The sequence below is a fragment of the Rhopalosiphum padi genome, chromosome 2 (genome assembly GCF_020882245.1).
Source record: "Rhopalosiphum padi isolate XX-2018 chromosome 2, ASM2088224v1, whole genome shotgun sequence".
Lineage (NCBI taxonomy): Eukaryota > Metazoa > Arthropoda > Insecta > Hemiptera > Aphididae > Rhopalosiphum > Rhopalosiphum padi.
In genome coordinates this window covers 12,205,577-12,226,367 of record NC_083598.1, presented here as the reverse complement: position 1 = coordinate 12,226,367, position 20,791 = coordinate 12,205,577, and the positions used below count along the sequence as shown (strand labels likewise).

Here is a 20,791-nt window from a genome sequence, read left to right as displayed (position 1 = left end):
GCATTTTCAGCCTACTAAAATTATTTATTTGTTATTTCGACATTTTTAAGAAAAAAAATAGGTTAAGTGTAAATGGCTTATGAGTGTGATATAAAAAAAAGAATTGAAAAATGGTTACACGTAAACGACAAAGTTGGCTGTCATAGAAGTATTGTCATGTATAAAATATTCCAAAATATATTTTAGCTGCACTTTATCACGATTATATTATTATTATCGTTGAAAGAGAACTTGAAGCACCTATGTTAAACTTCAAATTCAATAAAAAAAAAAACTCAGACCATTATATTACATCATGTACGTCATATCTTTTAATCTTTTGATAAAAAATAAAAAATAGGCGATGATAAAATACGTATTCAAAAATAAAATACCATTCGGCATTCATCAAACAAAATATATGCTATTCAACACTTATTTCAGCATCGTGAATCACAGTTGTGATGAACAATAAATATAATTTACTGGATTTACAAAAACTTATTAATAAATTTAATATCTATAAGACAGTACAGGAATAGTAATTTAAGTAGGTAGTTAATTATGTATTATATTTTATTTGGATTATAAAGTAAATTAATGGTATCAAAAAAAGTATCATTAATATCACTTGAATGCATTATTGTTGATATTAGCAGTTATATTTCCATTCATGACAAAGTACGTATAAGTACTTTATAATTTTTTTTCAATTATGAGTTCAATTTAAAATATTAAGACCGCGTTGATTTTTGTCTGTAAGTTTGAATGGTTCATGTTATTTATATATTAAATATCAATACAGTTTTTTTATTTTTAGATATTTAAGATATGGAAAGTTTTCTGAATGAATTGGATCATTGATAGAACTAAATTGGTGATATTTTGAAAAATATACGCGAATTTATACCGTGGCTTATTGTTTTGTCTGCCTTTATAATTGTGATAGAAATGATTACTTAAAAATAGCAACGCCCGTGTAACTTAAATCTTTTTATACTTAATAAATTAAATATTTTCGTATTATTGTTATAATCTTTTACTTCTGTTATTAATTAGTGTAAAAAAATGTATTAACGAGAAGATTTTTGATTATAAAATAGAGTTTAACTTAGAGGGGTATCTACGTTTGAAATAAATTACAACCCTATTTTGGGTACTCTGTAAAATGTGAAACTAAATAGCAATGTATAACAGTGTTAATTTAGTTTTGATGAATGATGCAATAGATTCCACGGACATTTTATTTGTATCTCACTCTATAAAAACGTATTTATCTTTATATTATTATTATTTGTACCAGAATATTTATGTCCATATGGCTAACGTATACCACTTTGCCTTTTAAATTTGGGCAATTCAAAATAAAGTAATTTAAATGTTATTTTTTACTAAAATTCCTGGCCCTTCCAAATGAGTGCGGGTAATGTGATCCATTAATAATACAAACAAAAAAGTAAAAATGAATGTTATTTATACTAATAAATAATAAAATATTATAATTGATAGCTTGTATGTTGTGTATAGATTTTAGATGCATAAAAATAATGTACATTTATCAATTTAAATCCATGTTTTTTTTTTTTTTTGAAAAACAGAGCAAACTAATCTGTGTAATAAAATTGGTAGTATTTTTATAATTATTATTTTTATACAAAGTATCTAAGTATATTACAATTATGCTTATTTTATTTCTTTTTTTTTAATGAATTTTTTAACAAAACGGTAACCAAAGGTTATCTAAAAGAGCGAAATGCAACTTAAAGTCTTATACTTGTATATTAAAATTCACAAGTTCAGTAATACAACGAATCAACAATCATCAATATTAAAAATTCAGTGACTATGATATTGTTGTAATGTGAATAGTAGATAAATAAAAATGAATATATCAGTAACGTAAATAGAATTTATTTTTAGAGTTTAAATGAATCTAAAGTTGTAGAGGAATAACTACATACAAACATTAATTGTATAATTTTAGAATTTCCAATGATGAATTGGTACAAAGGCTTTCTAAATAATTCGAATAATTAATGTGTAAGTTTACAACGATAACAATGGTTGAGCGATAACATTCTACCAAAAAGACGAAAAATATTTGAGGAAAACTTCTTTAACACTAAAAATAAATATATATAATTAAATACAAACGCGTATATATATTAGATGGTAATTTTCTTAAAATAAATAAAACGTACATGCGCTGTAAAAGAATAATTTAAAAAAATAATCAGGTAAATTTTTTTTAAATAATTTATTAAAAATATTATTTTCATTTAAAAATTACTTTAGAATTTTATTTCTACTTGTTTTTTTTTCCATTTTCGACATGGGTTATAATGTACGATTATAATATTTTAAGAAACTTTAAGAACGCCACTCATTTACAGAGCTACACATCCACTTTTAAAGGTATTTGACGTAGTAAACTCTAATGGAATATTGAGAAACATTAAAATTAAAATTCTTAAATATATTAAATACTATTTGAAAGTAAGTTACAAACCAGTATGCTTACTATACTTTCAGTATAAAATGTTTGGTTGTTGCTTAAGATAATGATTATAAAAACATCATGCTCGAAAAACAATCACTTAAGCTATGACCATAGTTGAGAAATTAAATATATATTCATTAGAAAAGAAAATATTTTATTTTTAGTAACGTTTGTATTATAATTTTATTTTATTTTATTTTTTGTATTATTTATATAAAAATAGTTATTATAGTTTTGAAATTCAGTAGTTTAATGTCTTTTTTAACTTAACTAACTTTTTTTTTATAAAAACTTAAAAAAAAAATCGGTATATGACACAGCAAATATTCTTTATTGGCTCTTTTTCACACGAAACGGTTTTAACAAACATTTTATGGTGTGTAGCGTCATCTGAATTTAAATTTAGTTTGTTTTATAGAAAATATATTTTTATTTTGGATTCTAAGCAAAGCGATGAATCTATTGATTTTACAATGATGTGTGTGTATGTGTGTGTGTGATATTTTTTTTTATGTCTATCGTCGCCTTTTGGAGCAATAAAAATGCTTCGTTTTTAAACTTTGAGTGAGGTTTTTTTTAGAAAATTTAATTTATTCGATACTTTGCGAGTTTAAATAAGAAAGTCAGAGTACTTTTAAAAATTATTATGGTTTACACACTGAATAGTTTTTCAAAATATGTTGACTCTTTTTTAAATATTTATGTACATTTAAAATTTCTGATTTTTATTTTTTTCTATAATTGTTGATAAAATGTTTTTGCTCCGTCATAAAGTTTGGAAATTTAATACAAGAGAGGTTTCTCATAGTTCACGTGTAGATAATTTTTGATCTGAACCGTTTTTGTTATTTAAACTATTTCAAATTATACTTAAAAATAATTTTAATATTACCGATATTTATAACTTCGTATTTTGGTAACTTAATTAGAAATTATTTAAATTAGGTAACAAACTAATTATGATTCAAGAATTTCAGTATCATTCAACTATACCTAATATCCAAGTTAAATTCATTAGCAAATATAACAATAATTATTTTTAGAATTAATGCGTATACTATGATACATTCATAGTTTTAAGGGTTATTCTTATTTGAAATTCAGAAATGTACTACCTATGAGATGTTTGATAGATATATTAATTTTAAGTAAAATATTTCAATAGTTTTACTGTCAATATACTTAGCTTTGAATCTGAGAATATAAATCGTTTGATTTACGTACTTCGTATATACTAAATACTGGAAATGGCCTTCGGGGATGAAAAATTACAGATTTTGGCAATTGCTTCATGGCAGGCTTGCGTGTGCGCTCCCCAGATTTTATCTACAGCCAATAAACTACTTACCTTATGTAGGGGGTTTCGAGAAGTTGTATACAATGTGATACATTTAAGTGTCTACACTCATTAATTTGAAATCTTTTTGTTTTTAATTATTTTTTTTTTTACATTAATTATTAATATCATTAAAAAAAAAATACATATTAAAAAAAAGAAATACAACTTTATCGTTAACAATTGTTTTTTTTTTAATTTTTACCTTTTTTTATGTACAAAATGCATTTATAATTTTGCATTCCACAGGAAAATATTTTCGAAGTACTACATCAATATCAAGTTTTTAACCAGTTTATTAATTTTTTATAAGAAGATATTAAAATGGTTTGATAATCGGATTAGAGTGAGAGAGTAAATGGCACAGTTGTACCCCATAATAAATGTATTCTCTATTTCACTTATCCAAGGTTTGAATATTATGAACTAATATTAATTACTCATTATAAATCGTATTTGTATGTATTAAATTACTCTGAAAATATTCCCCATCAAAAAAATGTATGAAATAATTCAAAAAATGTATAACCTAAAATAATGAAAATATAATTTTTTTAATAATGCTATTTTATAATCACTCAAAGTTGTGTTTGATATTATGAAATTATGTTATAAAATTCACCCTGTAGATACTATATGGGTGGATACTTATGAAACGCTGCAGAGAAACGAAAACCAAATAAACTTAACGTATGTACTATCCGGAAAATATTGCCAATATACTCACTCTTACTTCCTACTCAGATCTCGTTGCATTTTCGGGAAAGATTATTATCCGTAAAAAGCTGTAAAATATATTTTTATAAGTTTTGTTCATTTTCAATTTTTATTATCTATCCCATTATTGGTTTTTATTCAAATCTAGAAGCCGGAGATAAAATTGTTCAAAATATTTGACAATTAAAATCGGTGATAATGTTCATATATCCGTACAATAATATAATTATCTATATGTACCATACACTGGATTTGAACATGATAATATATTGATATTTTATTAAAAATAATTATAATTATTTGAAAATTCATTGGAAACTTTAAACCATGTTATTCACACATACCTACCTACTAATAAATTACACATAAATGTTACACAGTTAAATATCGAATTACAAAAATTTTTCAATTATTTATATTATTGTTTAGATTTTTTTTATAATTTAATAGCAACTAAACATTATCTTTCCGTCCAAAATTACTTTTTAATTTATCCAGTTACTTTTATTTTACTATCTATAATTACATAATAAATAAATTATAATTTATAAAAGATTCACTTTATCGTATTTTTAGTAATAAAATGCTATTTAGGTTTCTGTTTTTTCTTAATATTCATTCAATAAGCGAATCCTTAATGAAATACAAGTCATTAGACGTGATATTTTAAGCTTATTCCACATCGTTTACAGCATTTGAATTTTCCTTCGTATTCAGTCAGATGTATGGAACTTCAGTAAAATGTATTTCAATTTTATTAGCAATTGCATTAATATTTGGTCTGAGAATTATACTGTCAAAAGAATTCCTTTGTATAGTTAAATACAAAGATTTATCTACAGATGAGTTGAATGTAAATTAAAATTTAGTATAATGTTTATATTAAACAGCCATTTTAAATAAAATATAATTTAAAAGATTATAATTGTATTTTAAATTTTTATTTAATAAATGTAGTCAATTATGTAATAAATACTAATATATGTATTACCATAGGTAGTTGTTGGATTTAAGCAAAATCATTTTTTCAGTATTGCTATAAAACATGTGCACCTATGCGATCTACCAATCTTAGCTAATAATAAATACATTATTTTCCCACTGAGTGAGCCGTCTCTTATATATAAAAGCACACCGCATTAATATAAAGATGAATTACCTGCTGAATAGCTCAATGTTGAAAAATACGTATTCTCCACTATCAATCATGTTGAGTTCTTCAGCGGCCAACAGTATTTCCCTGACTGTTAACGGATTGGCACACACCACCATAACTGAAACAGAAAAGAGTTTTGAAAATTCAAACTATGGTTGAAAATCCGCTTCCGGGTTGTGTGTGTACAATGAAATGCTGTTACTGCTGTCAAAAAGAGTAGGTAGTTGTTCATTATTATTGAAAAGCGTAGATTTTTTTTTTTATTATTCCGCTGGTTGGTTTATTTAATAAATTGTATGCGTTTAAAATGCAAAAAAAACACTATACGGAGCATAATATCTTTGCCATATACTCGAGGCGTATAATATAGTATTATCTTCATTCGGTAGCGAAACTAGATTGCCCAAGGCCGGTGAATAGAACTCCCAGAGCCCCACTAAGATGTTTTATAAAAATGTATTTTTAACACCATAATTTTTAAAATGTCTATAATAATATGTACATCATACACTATAAATTATAATAGATAACCAATATTATAGAATATGTATTTTATGTATTTACTAATTATACATGAGAAAGGCATTTTTTTCTCTTATTATAATTCTCTATTTTGTGTAGTCCCCTATAAAGTATGAATCATGTAAGAAATATTTTCGTCTATCCATCGTAAATTTACAAAAAAAAAAATTATTACTTAAAAGAAAAATTATAATAGAATATTTTTTTTTTTTTTACAACTATCAACACCTTCAAATGTATATATAAAATTACAGAATTATCATGGACTACAAAAGTGCGTAATAATATTTTAAGTCAACAAAAGTGCGTCATTTAATCAGTTTGCTAGGGATGATATACATATCATTTACGCCATAAAAAAAATGCATAAGTATAGAAAAATAATAATTAAAAATATTAATATATATATTATACATATACCTACTAAAAATATATATATTAAATATATATTAGGATATATTAAAAAATAATATTTAATTAAAAATTGAATTTTTTTTTAATTTTAAAAAGAGCACACAAAAGTAGAAAAAAAAAGAAGTCATTAGGTAGGTACTTGAATTAAAAGGGCAGTAGATTAAACATAAAAACACATCTTTGTAAAACAGTCATACTCCAACGGCACGCGCGCCTATTGCTAATTTATTTGAATTGTAAGATCATACACATACCAATAAAAACAAAGTTTAAAAACAAACTAATTTCTACTATCATTAATATGAATTTTTAATTTTAAATCAGGGACTATATCTCTTTTCCTTCCAATCTCCTATAGGTAGGTCTAAATATTTGAGAAAAAATTGTATCACATATGTAAACGTCTATTTTAAATTTAATTCTATACGTGAACACTGAACACTAAATACCTATATATTATAATACATACAGTAGTTTATTTTAAAATGTATAACTAAAGAACAAAAATGACTATTACCAGATTCATTAATTATTATTATTTGAAAAATAAGTTTAAAAAAAAAGTATAATGTGAAATAATAAAATGACTATCTTATATAATTTTTACAAACTAGTTGAATAATGCAAAAAATACTCATGATATAGCATCTTTTCACTTACAGTTTCCACTCGTATCTCGTAAAACCACCAATGCATACATATTTATGATTTTATAAATAAAAACACAATAGTAGGTATTTGTTAGCTACATAAAGAAATAAACCAAAACCATGTGGGTTCTGACTATAAAAAAAAAGTCATGACTCATTACTAATGAGTTATACCAATTTATTATAATTGTGAATAAGTACACGTTATCATAATATAATATCAGATATTTCAATAGAAACATGTAGACACTATAGTCATAGACCTAATAGTATAAGGTCTATGATTAGAATATATATATATATATATATATATATATATAATAAATATCAAACAACCACAAACTAAGATTTATCTATAGTATATTTTAGTTCGTGCAAACAACTATATAGACATAGATAATAATTATATGTTTTATCGGTATAGATATACTAAATATTATCATTGAAGCAATAGAATCTTGATGGCCAAATAACTACAGTCTAAATATTCAGTGTTGTCAATTTATAAACGCTGACACACAAATACACGTCATATTTCTCCCATTTTAGATTCTGAGCGAAGTGATAAATGTATTAATTTTACAACTATGTGCGGTTTTTTTTATAAGTATTCAAAATACACTTCGGTTTTAAACTTCAAGAATGGTTTTGAATAAAAATTTGAATATATTCAGTATTTTAAAGGGGAAAAATTTAAAAATTCTGATATTTTCAAAAATAACAGGAAAATCGTAGGTTTTAGTCAAATTCAATTTTCGACAAAATTGATTTTATTTTTTTGTTTAACTCGAAAACGAATAACCATATAGATACAAAAATGTTCACCTAACACAAATGTTTATATGGAAATTTACTATGCATAATAAAATTTAAAAAATACTTCGAATCTTATTAAGTTATTTAAAGACATTTGAAATTTAAAGTTATTTTAGTTTAACATATTATAAATTTTGATAAAAAAAATTTACTTGTTCAAAAAATTTTAAGATTAAATATAAGATTCCACATAAATAGTTTTTATAGACATAAAAAAATATTTAAAATTCATTGGCGAAATTTGTTTTTATAAGAACTTGATTTTTAGACTATGAGAAAATTTGCCAAATTCACAAAACTTTAAAAAAATTTTCGAAGTTGAAAATGAATATAATATATTTATTTTTTTTTATGGCTAAAACTTGGAAATTTAATATTATTTTTCTCATAACAAGCTCATACTAGAATCAAAAATCTAAAAAAAATATATAAGCATGGGTTTTTTTTATAGACATTTTAAATTTTAATAAAATTACATGTTTAAACTATGTCCTTATAAATAACGATATTCATTATTTTGTTATAGTTTAAAAACATCATTCATGACACATACAATTTTTATGAGTAGTATTATATTTTATATACTCAATAATATTTTTAAATGCAATATTTTAACAAAATTAATTACACTCACTGTATTACTATTTACTAATATTTAAATAAAATACTTTACTTTATAGAAATATCAAAAAACATAACATAAAATATACCTAGTGATATAGACCACATCTATTCAAAATCGTTTCCGCGTGCAATTAAAATTGCACATATCCATTAAAGTTATCCAACACTTATCGTACAGTAAGGTGCACTTCCCGTCATTTTTTTTTCATGCAACAATAATAAAGCGTGATAAAAATAAATTATTTAAGTGGTCACTCATTCGATTCCTTTAAATATTTGAGACATTTGGAAAGTTTCACATGTACGTAATACCACCAAAGTTCCACCAACAGCTGCAGCTATATTACATTGAGTATTATACCAATTAAAAACATGCAAGATTTGTTTTCATCGTTAACATATTATTTTTTTATTTAATTATTCAGTGTATATTTTATTTATTTTATTTGTATCTTAATTAATTTAACAATGATTGAATGAAAAATATTCCAACATAGATATACCTGCAGTATCGTCATTAAAAATCATGGTTAAATAACATAACTACTGAAGGTGACAGGTAAGTATATTGTAAAGAGGATTTAACACGTCGTTCACGTACAAGCACATAAGGTGCTGCTTTACAAAGTTTTTCCTGACAAAATCAGAGACATTTAAAAGTGCTATATTTCGGAAAGTCCCCGCATAAGTGATTCTTAAAAGTTTTCAAGCTTACATTGTAAAGTCAACATATTTTAAATCTATACACAACAGCTAAAGGACAATAGATCTTTTTATAGAATTTCTAATATTTATAAAAGTAATAAAAACAAAAACAGTTGGACAAGCTTATATAACGAATTTGATTCAAAACCCTTTGTAGACCATTCAATATAATTATTCTGAAAACCACTATTTTAAAGTTGTTTTTTTTTTCAAATAAAACATCGTATAATTGGAAATCTATACTTTCGTTAACTCGTAATTTTTAATCAATTTTTGAAGAACAAACATTTGTATTTAACTAAGATATATGTTTCTGTAAACATTACTTTATTTTAATTAAGCTTTAAACGATATGACCAAGCAAATTATTTTTTTTTAATCGAATGTTTAAAAAAAAAAAAAGTTTTCTTTTATCAAATTAAAAACATTAAGTTAAACAAATAATTTATGAATTTAAGTTCTATCCCACAATTTTTTGAAAGTAACATTTTAAACATTTAGGGTATGCAAATACAATTCAATCTATGGTAACCATGATTTGATTAAAGTATTCGATTTCTTAGCTATTAATATTATAATAACAATGTATTTAAATATTCTTCATAAAATATGTTGGACAAGATCGGTTTGCCGTTCAAACTGGTATTATACTCATGTCAGCTAAGTTGTTGAATATTAAGTGCAAATTTAGTTCTTCGAACGTGAAATTAACGGTAGAAAATTGAAGTGAAAATACAATATATAGTTAGGTTACCTACCTATCAACCTACCCCACCACGAGTATAATAATACCCTAGACGATGCTTTACGACGCTAATCTAACCGACGTGATAATTGAGTTTGACCCATACCGCTTTAAATTAGTAGGTAAATTATCGGGGGGATGTGGTATTCATATTTTTTTGACATCGACCCTTTATACAATATCGTTTAAATACATCCAGTAGTCTGTTCACGACAATATAACAGTTACTTAGTTAAGTGTTCCTGACAGGAGCGACCGAGCTATAATGAACTAATTCGTCGACCCTTACCTCGTTTACCGGACGGAACTCACTTCAAATTAAGCGACCCATAGTCACTTAACAGACGTAATATTATAATGTATATATTATATACAATGCAATTATTATCTTCACGCGTCATAATAATAATAATGTGTATAATTAAACGATCGAATTTCCTAAATTTCACTCTTAGACGTATAAATCTTAACACATTTGACAATATGGGTACGACAAATCTTATATTGTATTGGGTGCAAATTTTATCATGAGGACATTAACTAGTCTTTAAGTTAGCGTTTATCGTTCAACCATCAAATCTAATTAAACACAATGATTATAGTTGAATGAATTACGACATGTGATCGCTACAATTATTACATTCTATACATCTTCAAACGGTTTACACTTATCCCCGTCTTCCATGTTGCACAAAACAATTCAGACGTTTGAAACGCACTCAATTAAATACTCTCAGAAGTATCATAAGAACATGAATTAGACGACCTGTGCGACAAACGACTTTGTGTATAATATATATACTTGACTTATATTTTATGTATTCAAACGGTTTCAACCCAACATATATACTAATGTATGTTTACCTACTGCATCATCTTGACTTTGTTAATGCATTTTAAGGAAATGTACCTATATATTAAGTTAGTACAAACATATTATATAAATTATAAGAGAACAAAAATAAATAAATACAATTTCTGCAACATTTAACAAACATTATTTACAAAAATAAAATGCTCTCAACCGTGTTTTAACTATTTATTATTATCATAATACTCTACTATAGTGTTTGCTCTGAGATAGTAAAAAGGCCCCAATTTGTTGAGTATGCGGAACTTAGTTATAGCAATGTGTTGCTTAAATTGCGTACATTATACAATGCATATTTGTACCTAATAATATCAGTTGTTTAAACAGTTTTAAACCGTTAACATATATACCAAGTATATCTATTTGTTTATACATTTTGAGAAGATTATCTCAATTTCCACTTTATTCCAATATTCACAATTAAGCTAAACATTTTAAATTTTATCTACAAATATAGAACTAACTTTTAATGTTTTATCGTTAAACTTTCAATTATATTCCAGTATAATATTGTTAAAACATTCTAAAATTGAAAAAAAAATAATATATTTAAAATTCCAAAAATATAATATTATATTTAATATCTATCGATAGAGATACCTATGAAAGGCGACCTCGAAAAATAGTGGAATCTAATTTTTAGTCACGTTCTGGCTATATCTTCATTGAAATAAAATATAACTCAATTCTTGTATCAAGTAGTATTATGAATACCCACTAAATAATAAAATAAATATTAAAAAGACTCGTATCCATGCATATTCCATATACTTATTATTATATTATTGCTTATTGAAATGATATAGTTATATATTAACATTATTAGAATAAATAAACAAAGGGCTTAATGTATTATGTATTACCTTCTAATTAATGTTCAATAACAGTTTCACGTTGAAAACTATATACGACAAAAACTTAAATGCAATATAATATTACCTACCTTCACAAGCCGACTTCGCAAAGTACACCCAATTTCAACAAGGTATTAAATTATTTTATAAACGTTCTAAATACTGTTAAGTGTTGACATTATAACATCAAAGTAATACAATTTTAAATCTTTGTTAGACATAAAACAATTAATTATTATTATTATTCAAAATAAATTTTCATACACGTATTAATAATGTAAACACAAATCGTATTTTTCCATGAAATTAAATTATTATTAATATTGTTGTTTGTATTGACGAAATTAGTTTTCGCATTATAATAATATAATTATATGATTTTAAACTTTCAATAGTAATATATTAGAAAAAATGTTCTTTTAATAAAAATAAAATATATTGAATATGTCATACGATTTTAGTATATCGTCATTACTACCTACCTACTTACATTGTGTTATATAATATACTGTTGAGTATTATTATTTTCACACTTAATTGACTTGTATGAGTATTATAAGTAGTATATGATATGAATTTTATAAATTGTTATATTTTATTATATTATTTACAAATATATTTCATTGAATATTTTATTAAAACAGTGAAAATATACAGAATAAAATAAATATCTAGTAAATATAATACATATCTAGATAAAGTATTATGTTATAATTCGACATGATTATTACATGAATTCTCCATGTAATAACAACAATAAATACACACGTTATAATAAATCCTGCATGCTTGTAAGAAATTTGATATTTATTTTTATATTTTTTTCCATTGGTGATAAACTGATAACTGATAATAGATATTTTATTTTACATTAATTGTGGCTTCTTAGTGTTTCTCCTGTTACTATTTGACTAAATAGTTATATTGGTTAAATATGAATACAATATTAATTATTCAGTTGCAAGATTATTTTAAGATAACAATTATTTTTTATTTTGTTAAAAGTATAATAGTTAAATAATTAACTTTTGATAATTTAAAAATGTATGAAATAATTTCATGTACCTTATAAAATGATAAATTTTAATTAACTATGATAAATTGAACTCTATACCTATTTTTTTTAATTCTACAATATTTTTAGTTTAATAATTTATTTATTTTAAAATAACTTCTTCATAGTTTTTAAATATTGAATATATTGTATAATGTATATTATCTTACAATATGTTTCCTCGTATCTATAAGTAGAAAATATTTCTAAGAAATAGTTTGTTGACTCTGCTCAAATATAAGTAATCTTTTTCCTTTTTATTCATTAAGAAACTTTTCATATCTTAGATTATATTTTGTTGATTTTGTACAAAAATTATATTTAGAAATTATTGAACTTCCATTGTAATTCTTTATACGATTAGATATGATCATCTTACTGTGATACAATTGAAGTTTATCTTTTGAAGTTTTGAACTTCACTTTTATTATTAATATGAAACACTTAAACATTTACTTAAAATAAGATTTTTCAATAAAACCAATAAAATATATAAATCAAATTGTTTAAGAAAAGTTTAAGGATAAATATTAATAAATAGGTTTTGGCAGATATTAGATAATATCTGTTATGAAATATAAGATTTTTTATTGCCAACATTTAGAAACAATTGTACATTAATTCTCGAGTTACCCCATATATTGGAGGTAATTAATGTACGGCTGTAGTTATTCATTGACGGGTATTTTGACGTAAAAAGCTTATACAATGAGAAACTATAATTTGTTGGTACATAATATAACATTATATACAAGGGTATACAAGATCGATAATGTTCATAACATAAAATAATAATATTACAACGTTTGTAGATCATTATTTTAATTTATAATCAAATTCCGCTTTTATGTTACCTACTATTCTATAACTTACAAGTATATCCAGCGTGTGTAATTCATTATAAATCGTGAACAGAGTTCCGAGTTGAAAATTAACGTTCCGGTAAGGGAATTAATTTGCACATATGCGGCCGCTGTATAAATTGTTTTACGCTCGATATAGATATAATGATACATTATAACATGCTATATTATATTTGTTGATATATTAATTTAACAATACGTGTTTTTTCAGATGTCACATTTACATTAAAAATACATTTTGTTCGAGTATTTTCGAAACAAATAAAGAACATCGTAATGTTTATTACGGTTATTGCAAGTAAATGAATATTTATGAGGGCACATTAGTGCACGGTGTTTCGGCGCGAACGTATCAAATGCAAATACAATAAACACACTGTAGATTTGCGAGTTGCAATATAATATAAGTACAATGAAATATTATGGAATATGATATTATAATATGGTTACACAGTATACTCAGGTATATATAAATATATACATATATACGAAGCGAGATAAGTGTAATTATCGTTAATAAAAGCCAATTATGATAATATTTATTGTTTACGTAAGATGCGCGTGAGTAGGTATAGCTATAATAAATGTAATTTTGATAACCACCCCTAAAAACGAATTTATCTCTCGGGGAAGCATTGTTGTTTGGTGTACCTATACAAATAGTGCCTTGGCCTTCGTTTAACGGTCCGGATGCGGAATAATTTCTTATCTGTATACATTCACTACTCCGTAATAATGATCATTATTCTTAAAACGAATCATAATAAGCTGCTCCCAAAAAAACACACGCAGACAAAACTGAGAACTTTAGGTAATATCGCATTTAATGACAATAAAGAGAAAAAAATAATTAAAAACCAACTTTTTCATCACCCCTCACTTGACAAACACAATATAAACAGCTTTCGTTTGAAAACTGCGCACTATTGTCGATATATCATGTATGCGTGCTAAAATAATACAATATGAATACGCATAAAAGAAGTCAAGTTATTTGAAGTTTATACGTACCGCAACAGTGGTACAGCCAAAGAAAACCGGATATTCACCTCTCACCCCAATGTGTTCATACAATTTTGATTTTTTATATATACTTACTTAAAAAGAGTATTTTCAAATAATTACGTATCGCATAACATTTATGACTAGTGTTCTGTGAAATAAAATCTCCTATTTTTTAAAAAAAAAGAGAACATTCCTTTTTTTGTTTATTTAAAAACATGATTTTTTTTTTAATAGGTACATTTTAATCTGTGTAAAACGAAATTCGAATAAGTAGTTGTTGAGATACTTAACTTAATGCAGTAAAAATAAATAGTATAATATGATAATAAATAGTAGGTTTAAAGATATTAGAATTGAGAATATATAATATGTATTATGCGTATGCATAAATAGAATTTAGGGTTATTTTAAAATTATGATAGTTATCTATATTAATGATAATATTATAATAATTAATTAGAAATTTATAATTTTTAAAAATCGTTTTAGCAAGATATTTATTAGTTTAAATATTATATCGATTTTCTATTTAATTTAAAAACATAATTAATTATTACTATCTCTAATACATATAGACAAACAATTAATAACTTAAAATTCACCTAATCGCTAAATGATTTAGACACATCAACATTTTTGATAAAATCATTGGTTGATTTTTTATAAAATCACAGTAAAAAAACTTTCAGTTACCATAAAAAAAAAATGAAAATTGAATCGCAATAGGAACACACGTAATACACATCATGTACAATAAATTGTACATAACTAAATTTAAATACATATTATTTGAAAAAATTCTCTTATTTCTAATGTATGTACTAAATAATTTCAATAATCATAAATTGCTCGACTATAGCATAAAACAGAGGCGAGCATGCTTGGTGAATCATTCAATACATTATAAGTTACGTCGGGTGAATCAAATTGTAAAGACTGTCTGTACTGTGTGTCGAGATATCTAGTTCGTATTTCATAGGATTACCCGTCGACAAACTTTTAACGTAGAGCACCATAGTACATACGTAAATACAAGTTAAACAGGTAAAAAAATACACATACACTCGAAGTTCACGCTCTGTATTATAATATTATTCTGAACCGAGGCTGTTTCTTGTGTGCTCGTCTGAGCTAAACTTTGTTGGCTGTTTGATTTTATGTAAATATAAATAATAAATACAGTTTTTTTATAGTCCGTAAAAGTACAAAACTTCATATTTTTATCATTATAGGTGTGTGGGTATTCCGAGAAAACCCCGGTTCCTATTTATATTATTGTATTGAGGTTCCTTACCTAATGGTTTTTAATATACCTATCAGCTAATACGTATTTTGCAGATAGACGAAAGCCTGTTTGCGTGAACCATTTTCGTGGTGCGTTATTATGGTGACAGATCATGCGTCAAAACATCAACAAGTCAAAAATCACAACAAGAATAAATAATACAAATGAGTCAGCAGTGGTGCCACTACCGGAGGTATGGGAACTTCGAACACCGGAACCACCAATATTTATTGACTAGTCTCGGCTAAACCAACAATAGCTCATTCCCCTATTAAATTACAAATGTCATAACAAACATCAAAACCATAATATTCTAAGAAACAATAAAAAAAAAATGTATAAATGTAAATGTATGCATGTAAATGTATAAAAACAATTCTACGAATTATAGCTCAATTCTTTAATAGTAATAAAATAAAATAAAATTATCGAGAACATAATGTAGAAAAATACAAGTTTATTGTATTTTATCCACTGTCTGGGTTTGATACTAATGTTTTATTGAACTATATTAATCTATAACTAATATGGTACTAATATGGTATGTATTTCTAAAAAAAAAATTGGATGAATTATACTAGCAACTAGCTATGCCTTTTGACGTATAGGTAAGTAAATATGGCAAAAACCTTATCATAAAGTAAAAAAAAATAAATTGTTCTCGCTTCACTCTAAAAAGTTATTTAAACCAACCACTTATTATGTTAATCATAAAGGTATAGTTTGTAGTGTTTGTGCTTCACAGTGATTATTTTGGATATTCCTTGAAGTAATTGTCTTAAAAAAAGACCATGAACATTTTAGGTACGTTATTAAAATGAATTAAATTGATGCTAAAATATGTAATTTTGAACTACAAATACTCTAAAAAAAAATTATTTGACATTCTGGTAGAATTTTTTTTTTTTATAGAGGTCGAAAAACTAATAAAGAACCTTGTATTTAATTTTCAAATCTTAAGTGTAAAATAAAATGTTTTTTATTTATTTTTAATAGAGTTTACCATTATACGCATAGGTACACCGGTACACGTGTCTTTATCTGAAACGAGATTAAGGCTAATGTAATTAAAATACACATACATGAACACAATATACATATATTTTATTACCCGTGTGTTTTTATTGAAACTATCAAGATTGTCTATTTTTATTTATTAAATTTTAAATTCCCAAAATTAATATTTTTAAATCATAATAAAATAATTAATTTAATTAATTCATAATTTAAATGGGTAATTTCGTTCAAGTTAGAATTTCAAATACTCTTAAAAATTAATTTGGTAGAATTTTCAAAAAAAAATGTATATATTTATAGTTTGAAGAATTTATAAAGAATCTTATACTAAATTTTGAAATCTAATAACAAGCATTTTTATAAATATCTAATTACAAAATATCTTATATTTTTTGAAATTTTCATAAATTTTTCTATACTTATAAATTTAATACTTATTAAACAATTTGTGACTTAATGTTAACGATATTTTTTAATTGGGATATTAACCACTTACTAGAAACCTAGTATTACATTTTTAAGCAATTTTACCCATTCATATATTTTTATTGACATTTATAAAAAAAAAAAAAAATAGAAAATTTCAATTGTTTATATATTTTGAAAATTATAAAAATATAAAAAATAACAATATAAATTATCGGTGAAAATTTCAAGTTTCTATGGTTATTTATTTTTAATTAAAAGAAAATAAAAAAAATAATTTAATCAAAATCTAGTTTAGCGTAAGAAATTATAAAAAAAAATAGTGATAATTTTTAATTTTGACCTCTCTAAAATACAAACTAAATACTATACACATCAATGTTAAATCAATACTACTTAAGGTTGGCAAGTGGGTACCGACGTACTGTTTTTGTATATTGGGTGTTGAGTGGGTCATTATTTTGGGTGCCTTAAATTTGAATTCAATGAGCTATCACTGTATACGAAAAATGATTCTAAGCTGAGACGGTCTCAAATAGTGTCAACCTATATCACTAAGTTCATTTTATGAAATGTTTTTTGATGCATTTACTAAAGTAATTTATTTTACTTTTATTAATTTTTTTCTTTTGGCTATTTTAAATACTTTTTAATAATTTACAAGTAACCTTGTATTACATTTTTAAACTTTTTTAAACAGTTTATAGGGAACAATTTTTGACATTTGAGTTAATTATTATATTAAACAGTTTACTAAATAATCTACAAAATAGAAACAATAAACATTGTATTAATACCGAAGTGGAAATCTTAATAGATAATATTGAAGAAAACAAAGAAGAGAGTTATATAGTTATTGAAAAATAATTTGATAAAAATTGTCAAACATTTTATGATTAATGTAACATTATTAAAAAGTGTACATAACCTAACCAGACACTATTGATTGAATTAAATTAATTACACTAAAAAAAAAAAATACTGCAGTTCATAGATTAATGTTTAGAATACAATAAAAATGTTATCAAAATATGTTGCGATAAATAAAAATGAATACTTTGATGAGTTTATGGCTTTTATAAATAAATTTAATGGCTGGTGAAAAAATGATATTTTAGTAGAACAAAAACCGGTACAAATATTTAATATTATATTATTCAAAGAAAAATATGTAAATGTTTCAAATCTTACAATGGTTGTAGAGTTTGTATTTTGTTTACCGGGATCAAACGCATCAATATAGAGCGAGTATTTTCTTTGATAATAAACAATTGGGCTAATGTTTAAAATCATATGGATACAAAAACAATAGAATGTTATATGGTAACAAAAACATACGGCTTGAGTTACATTGAACTTAACAACGAAATAATAAAAAAAAAAGCGTACAATGCTGATAAAAGCCCCACAGCACTGAAAAATACAAGGTGTCCAAATATGAAAAATAATAAACCTGAAAATCTATCTAGATTTGTACCTATATTTATCCCAACTTAATTATCTAATCAAAATTATTAATTTTAATATTTTTTATACCTAAATAACGTGTAATTTCTTAACTCTATTCATAATTATCTAATTGTTTATGAGAAAAATTCAATTTTGGTGTCTCAGATTTAATGTGACAACCCTATGTACCAGATTGTACATATACAATGACTTTTATTTGGTTTATAACGAAGTAATATTTTTTTTGAAAAAGATTTTAAACGAAAAACCAAATATTTTTTATCGTGTTACGTAAAATAGGTTGATTTTAAATTGATCATCTTGTGTTTTGCTGCTACCTACATAAAATGTAGCTGATAAAATGTAAATGTTTCATTTTTCCATGTTCTGTAACGCTTGAATACATACAACAAACAAAACATATTTTATATATTTATAAGTTTGGGTCTTTGTGTCTTCATTCTTGAGACTCAGCCGTTGCGCTTTGTTCATTGGAGTTTGAGGAATCAACGCCACTGGGAATAGCTAGCAGATTACTCGCATGCCACGTTAATAGTGTCGTGGAATCTTTGATACGGAATAATGTCATTTATTTGGACGATATTCAAGAAATCGGGTTACTTAACGTCTGGTAAGCACAAAACTTTGAACTCGCTTCTCCGATATTTAATCTACGAAATATACATACCTATTTATGTTTGTAAAAGACGTTTCTATTGCATAAAAAATAAAGCTGATAAGTCTCATGTATGATTTAAACTTTTAAATACTAAATTTAAGTAACGTAACTGTGTATTGTATTACATGCTATAAATATCTACTTACTCACTCTGTTAAGCATAAATCTTAAATAAAAAATCTAAAGTTATACATTTCCAATAGAATTGATTTTTGCACATTGATTAAATAAAAATAAATAGTCAAATAAACTAAGGCCGACTATATTTGACTTATTTTAATACTTTTACTATTTGATTATTATATGAAACTTATGGTTTATTGTTTATTATCTCGTATAACGCTAAGATTTCAATAAAAACTAAGGTGCTGGCATACTACACGTATGGTTAGCTAACATAAAACCTCATCGTGATGTAGTTTACTGTTATTGTTTGTGAATTAACTGGGTAATCATAAAAGGCGAAACCTGTTTTTCTAAACATTGAAAGAAAATGCCAAGTACATACTATGACTAGGCCATTCGATTCTTCTTTTACCTACCAATCGGCTATGTCTGAAATTATATACAATGACCATATCGGTATATTATTTTTGCACGCATACTATACAATCTTGGAAAAATGTTTTCATGAATAAAACATAATATACAACCCAACGAATGCTGGGAAATTTTATATATCGTCGATATATTTGGTATATTTTTATATTTGGTCCCTTGACAACATCCCACGTAACGCCCAACCAACAATTGAACAGATGTTTTCATTTTGATTTTTAACACATGCAGGGTTCTCGTGATTTTATTGCATTTATTTTCATAATATTATACCAAGCATTGAGTATTAGTACTTACAGCTGGTTTGATTTTGGTTTTATAAATTAGAAAAAAAACAAAAAATATTAACAATGGGCATTTTTTTGCCTAACAAACATTTTTATGTAAAATAATTGTTTTATGACGAATTTATCAACTGTTGAAGTCACCAACGCCTAATTACTTATATACACGTACATTTTTAAGTTTGAAGTTAGTAAAATTCGTTTACAATTTTTTTTACGTATAAGGAAATTTAAAGTCCACCATCTGATAGTAGATTTTGGGTGATCTCCCCTTAAAGTCTA

General features: G+C 24.6%; 1 protein-coding gene across 1 annotated transcript in view; it reads right to left on the bottom strand.

Annotated features, from left to right (window-relative positions):
- The window catches only part of LOC132921412 (atrial natriuretic peptide receptor 1), a 280,157-nt gene that overhangs the window by 179,296 nt on the left and 80,070 nt on the right, over positions 1-20,791 (bottom strand). The window contains exon 4 of the mRNA XM_060984432.1: positions 5,692-5,806. Within this exon, the coding sequence (XP_060840415.1) occupies positions 5,692-5,806 (115 nt within the window). The remainder of the gene's footprint in view (positions 1-5,691; positions 5,807-20,791) is intronic.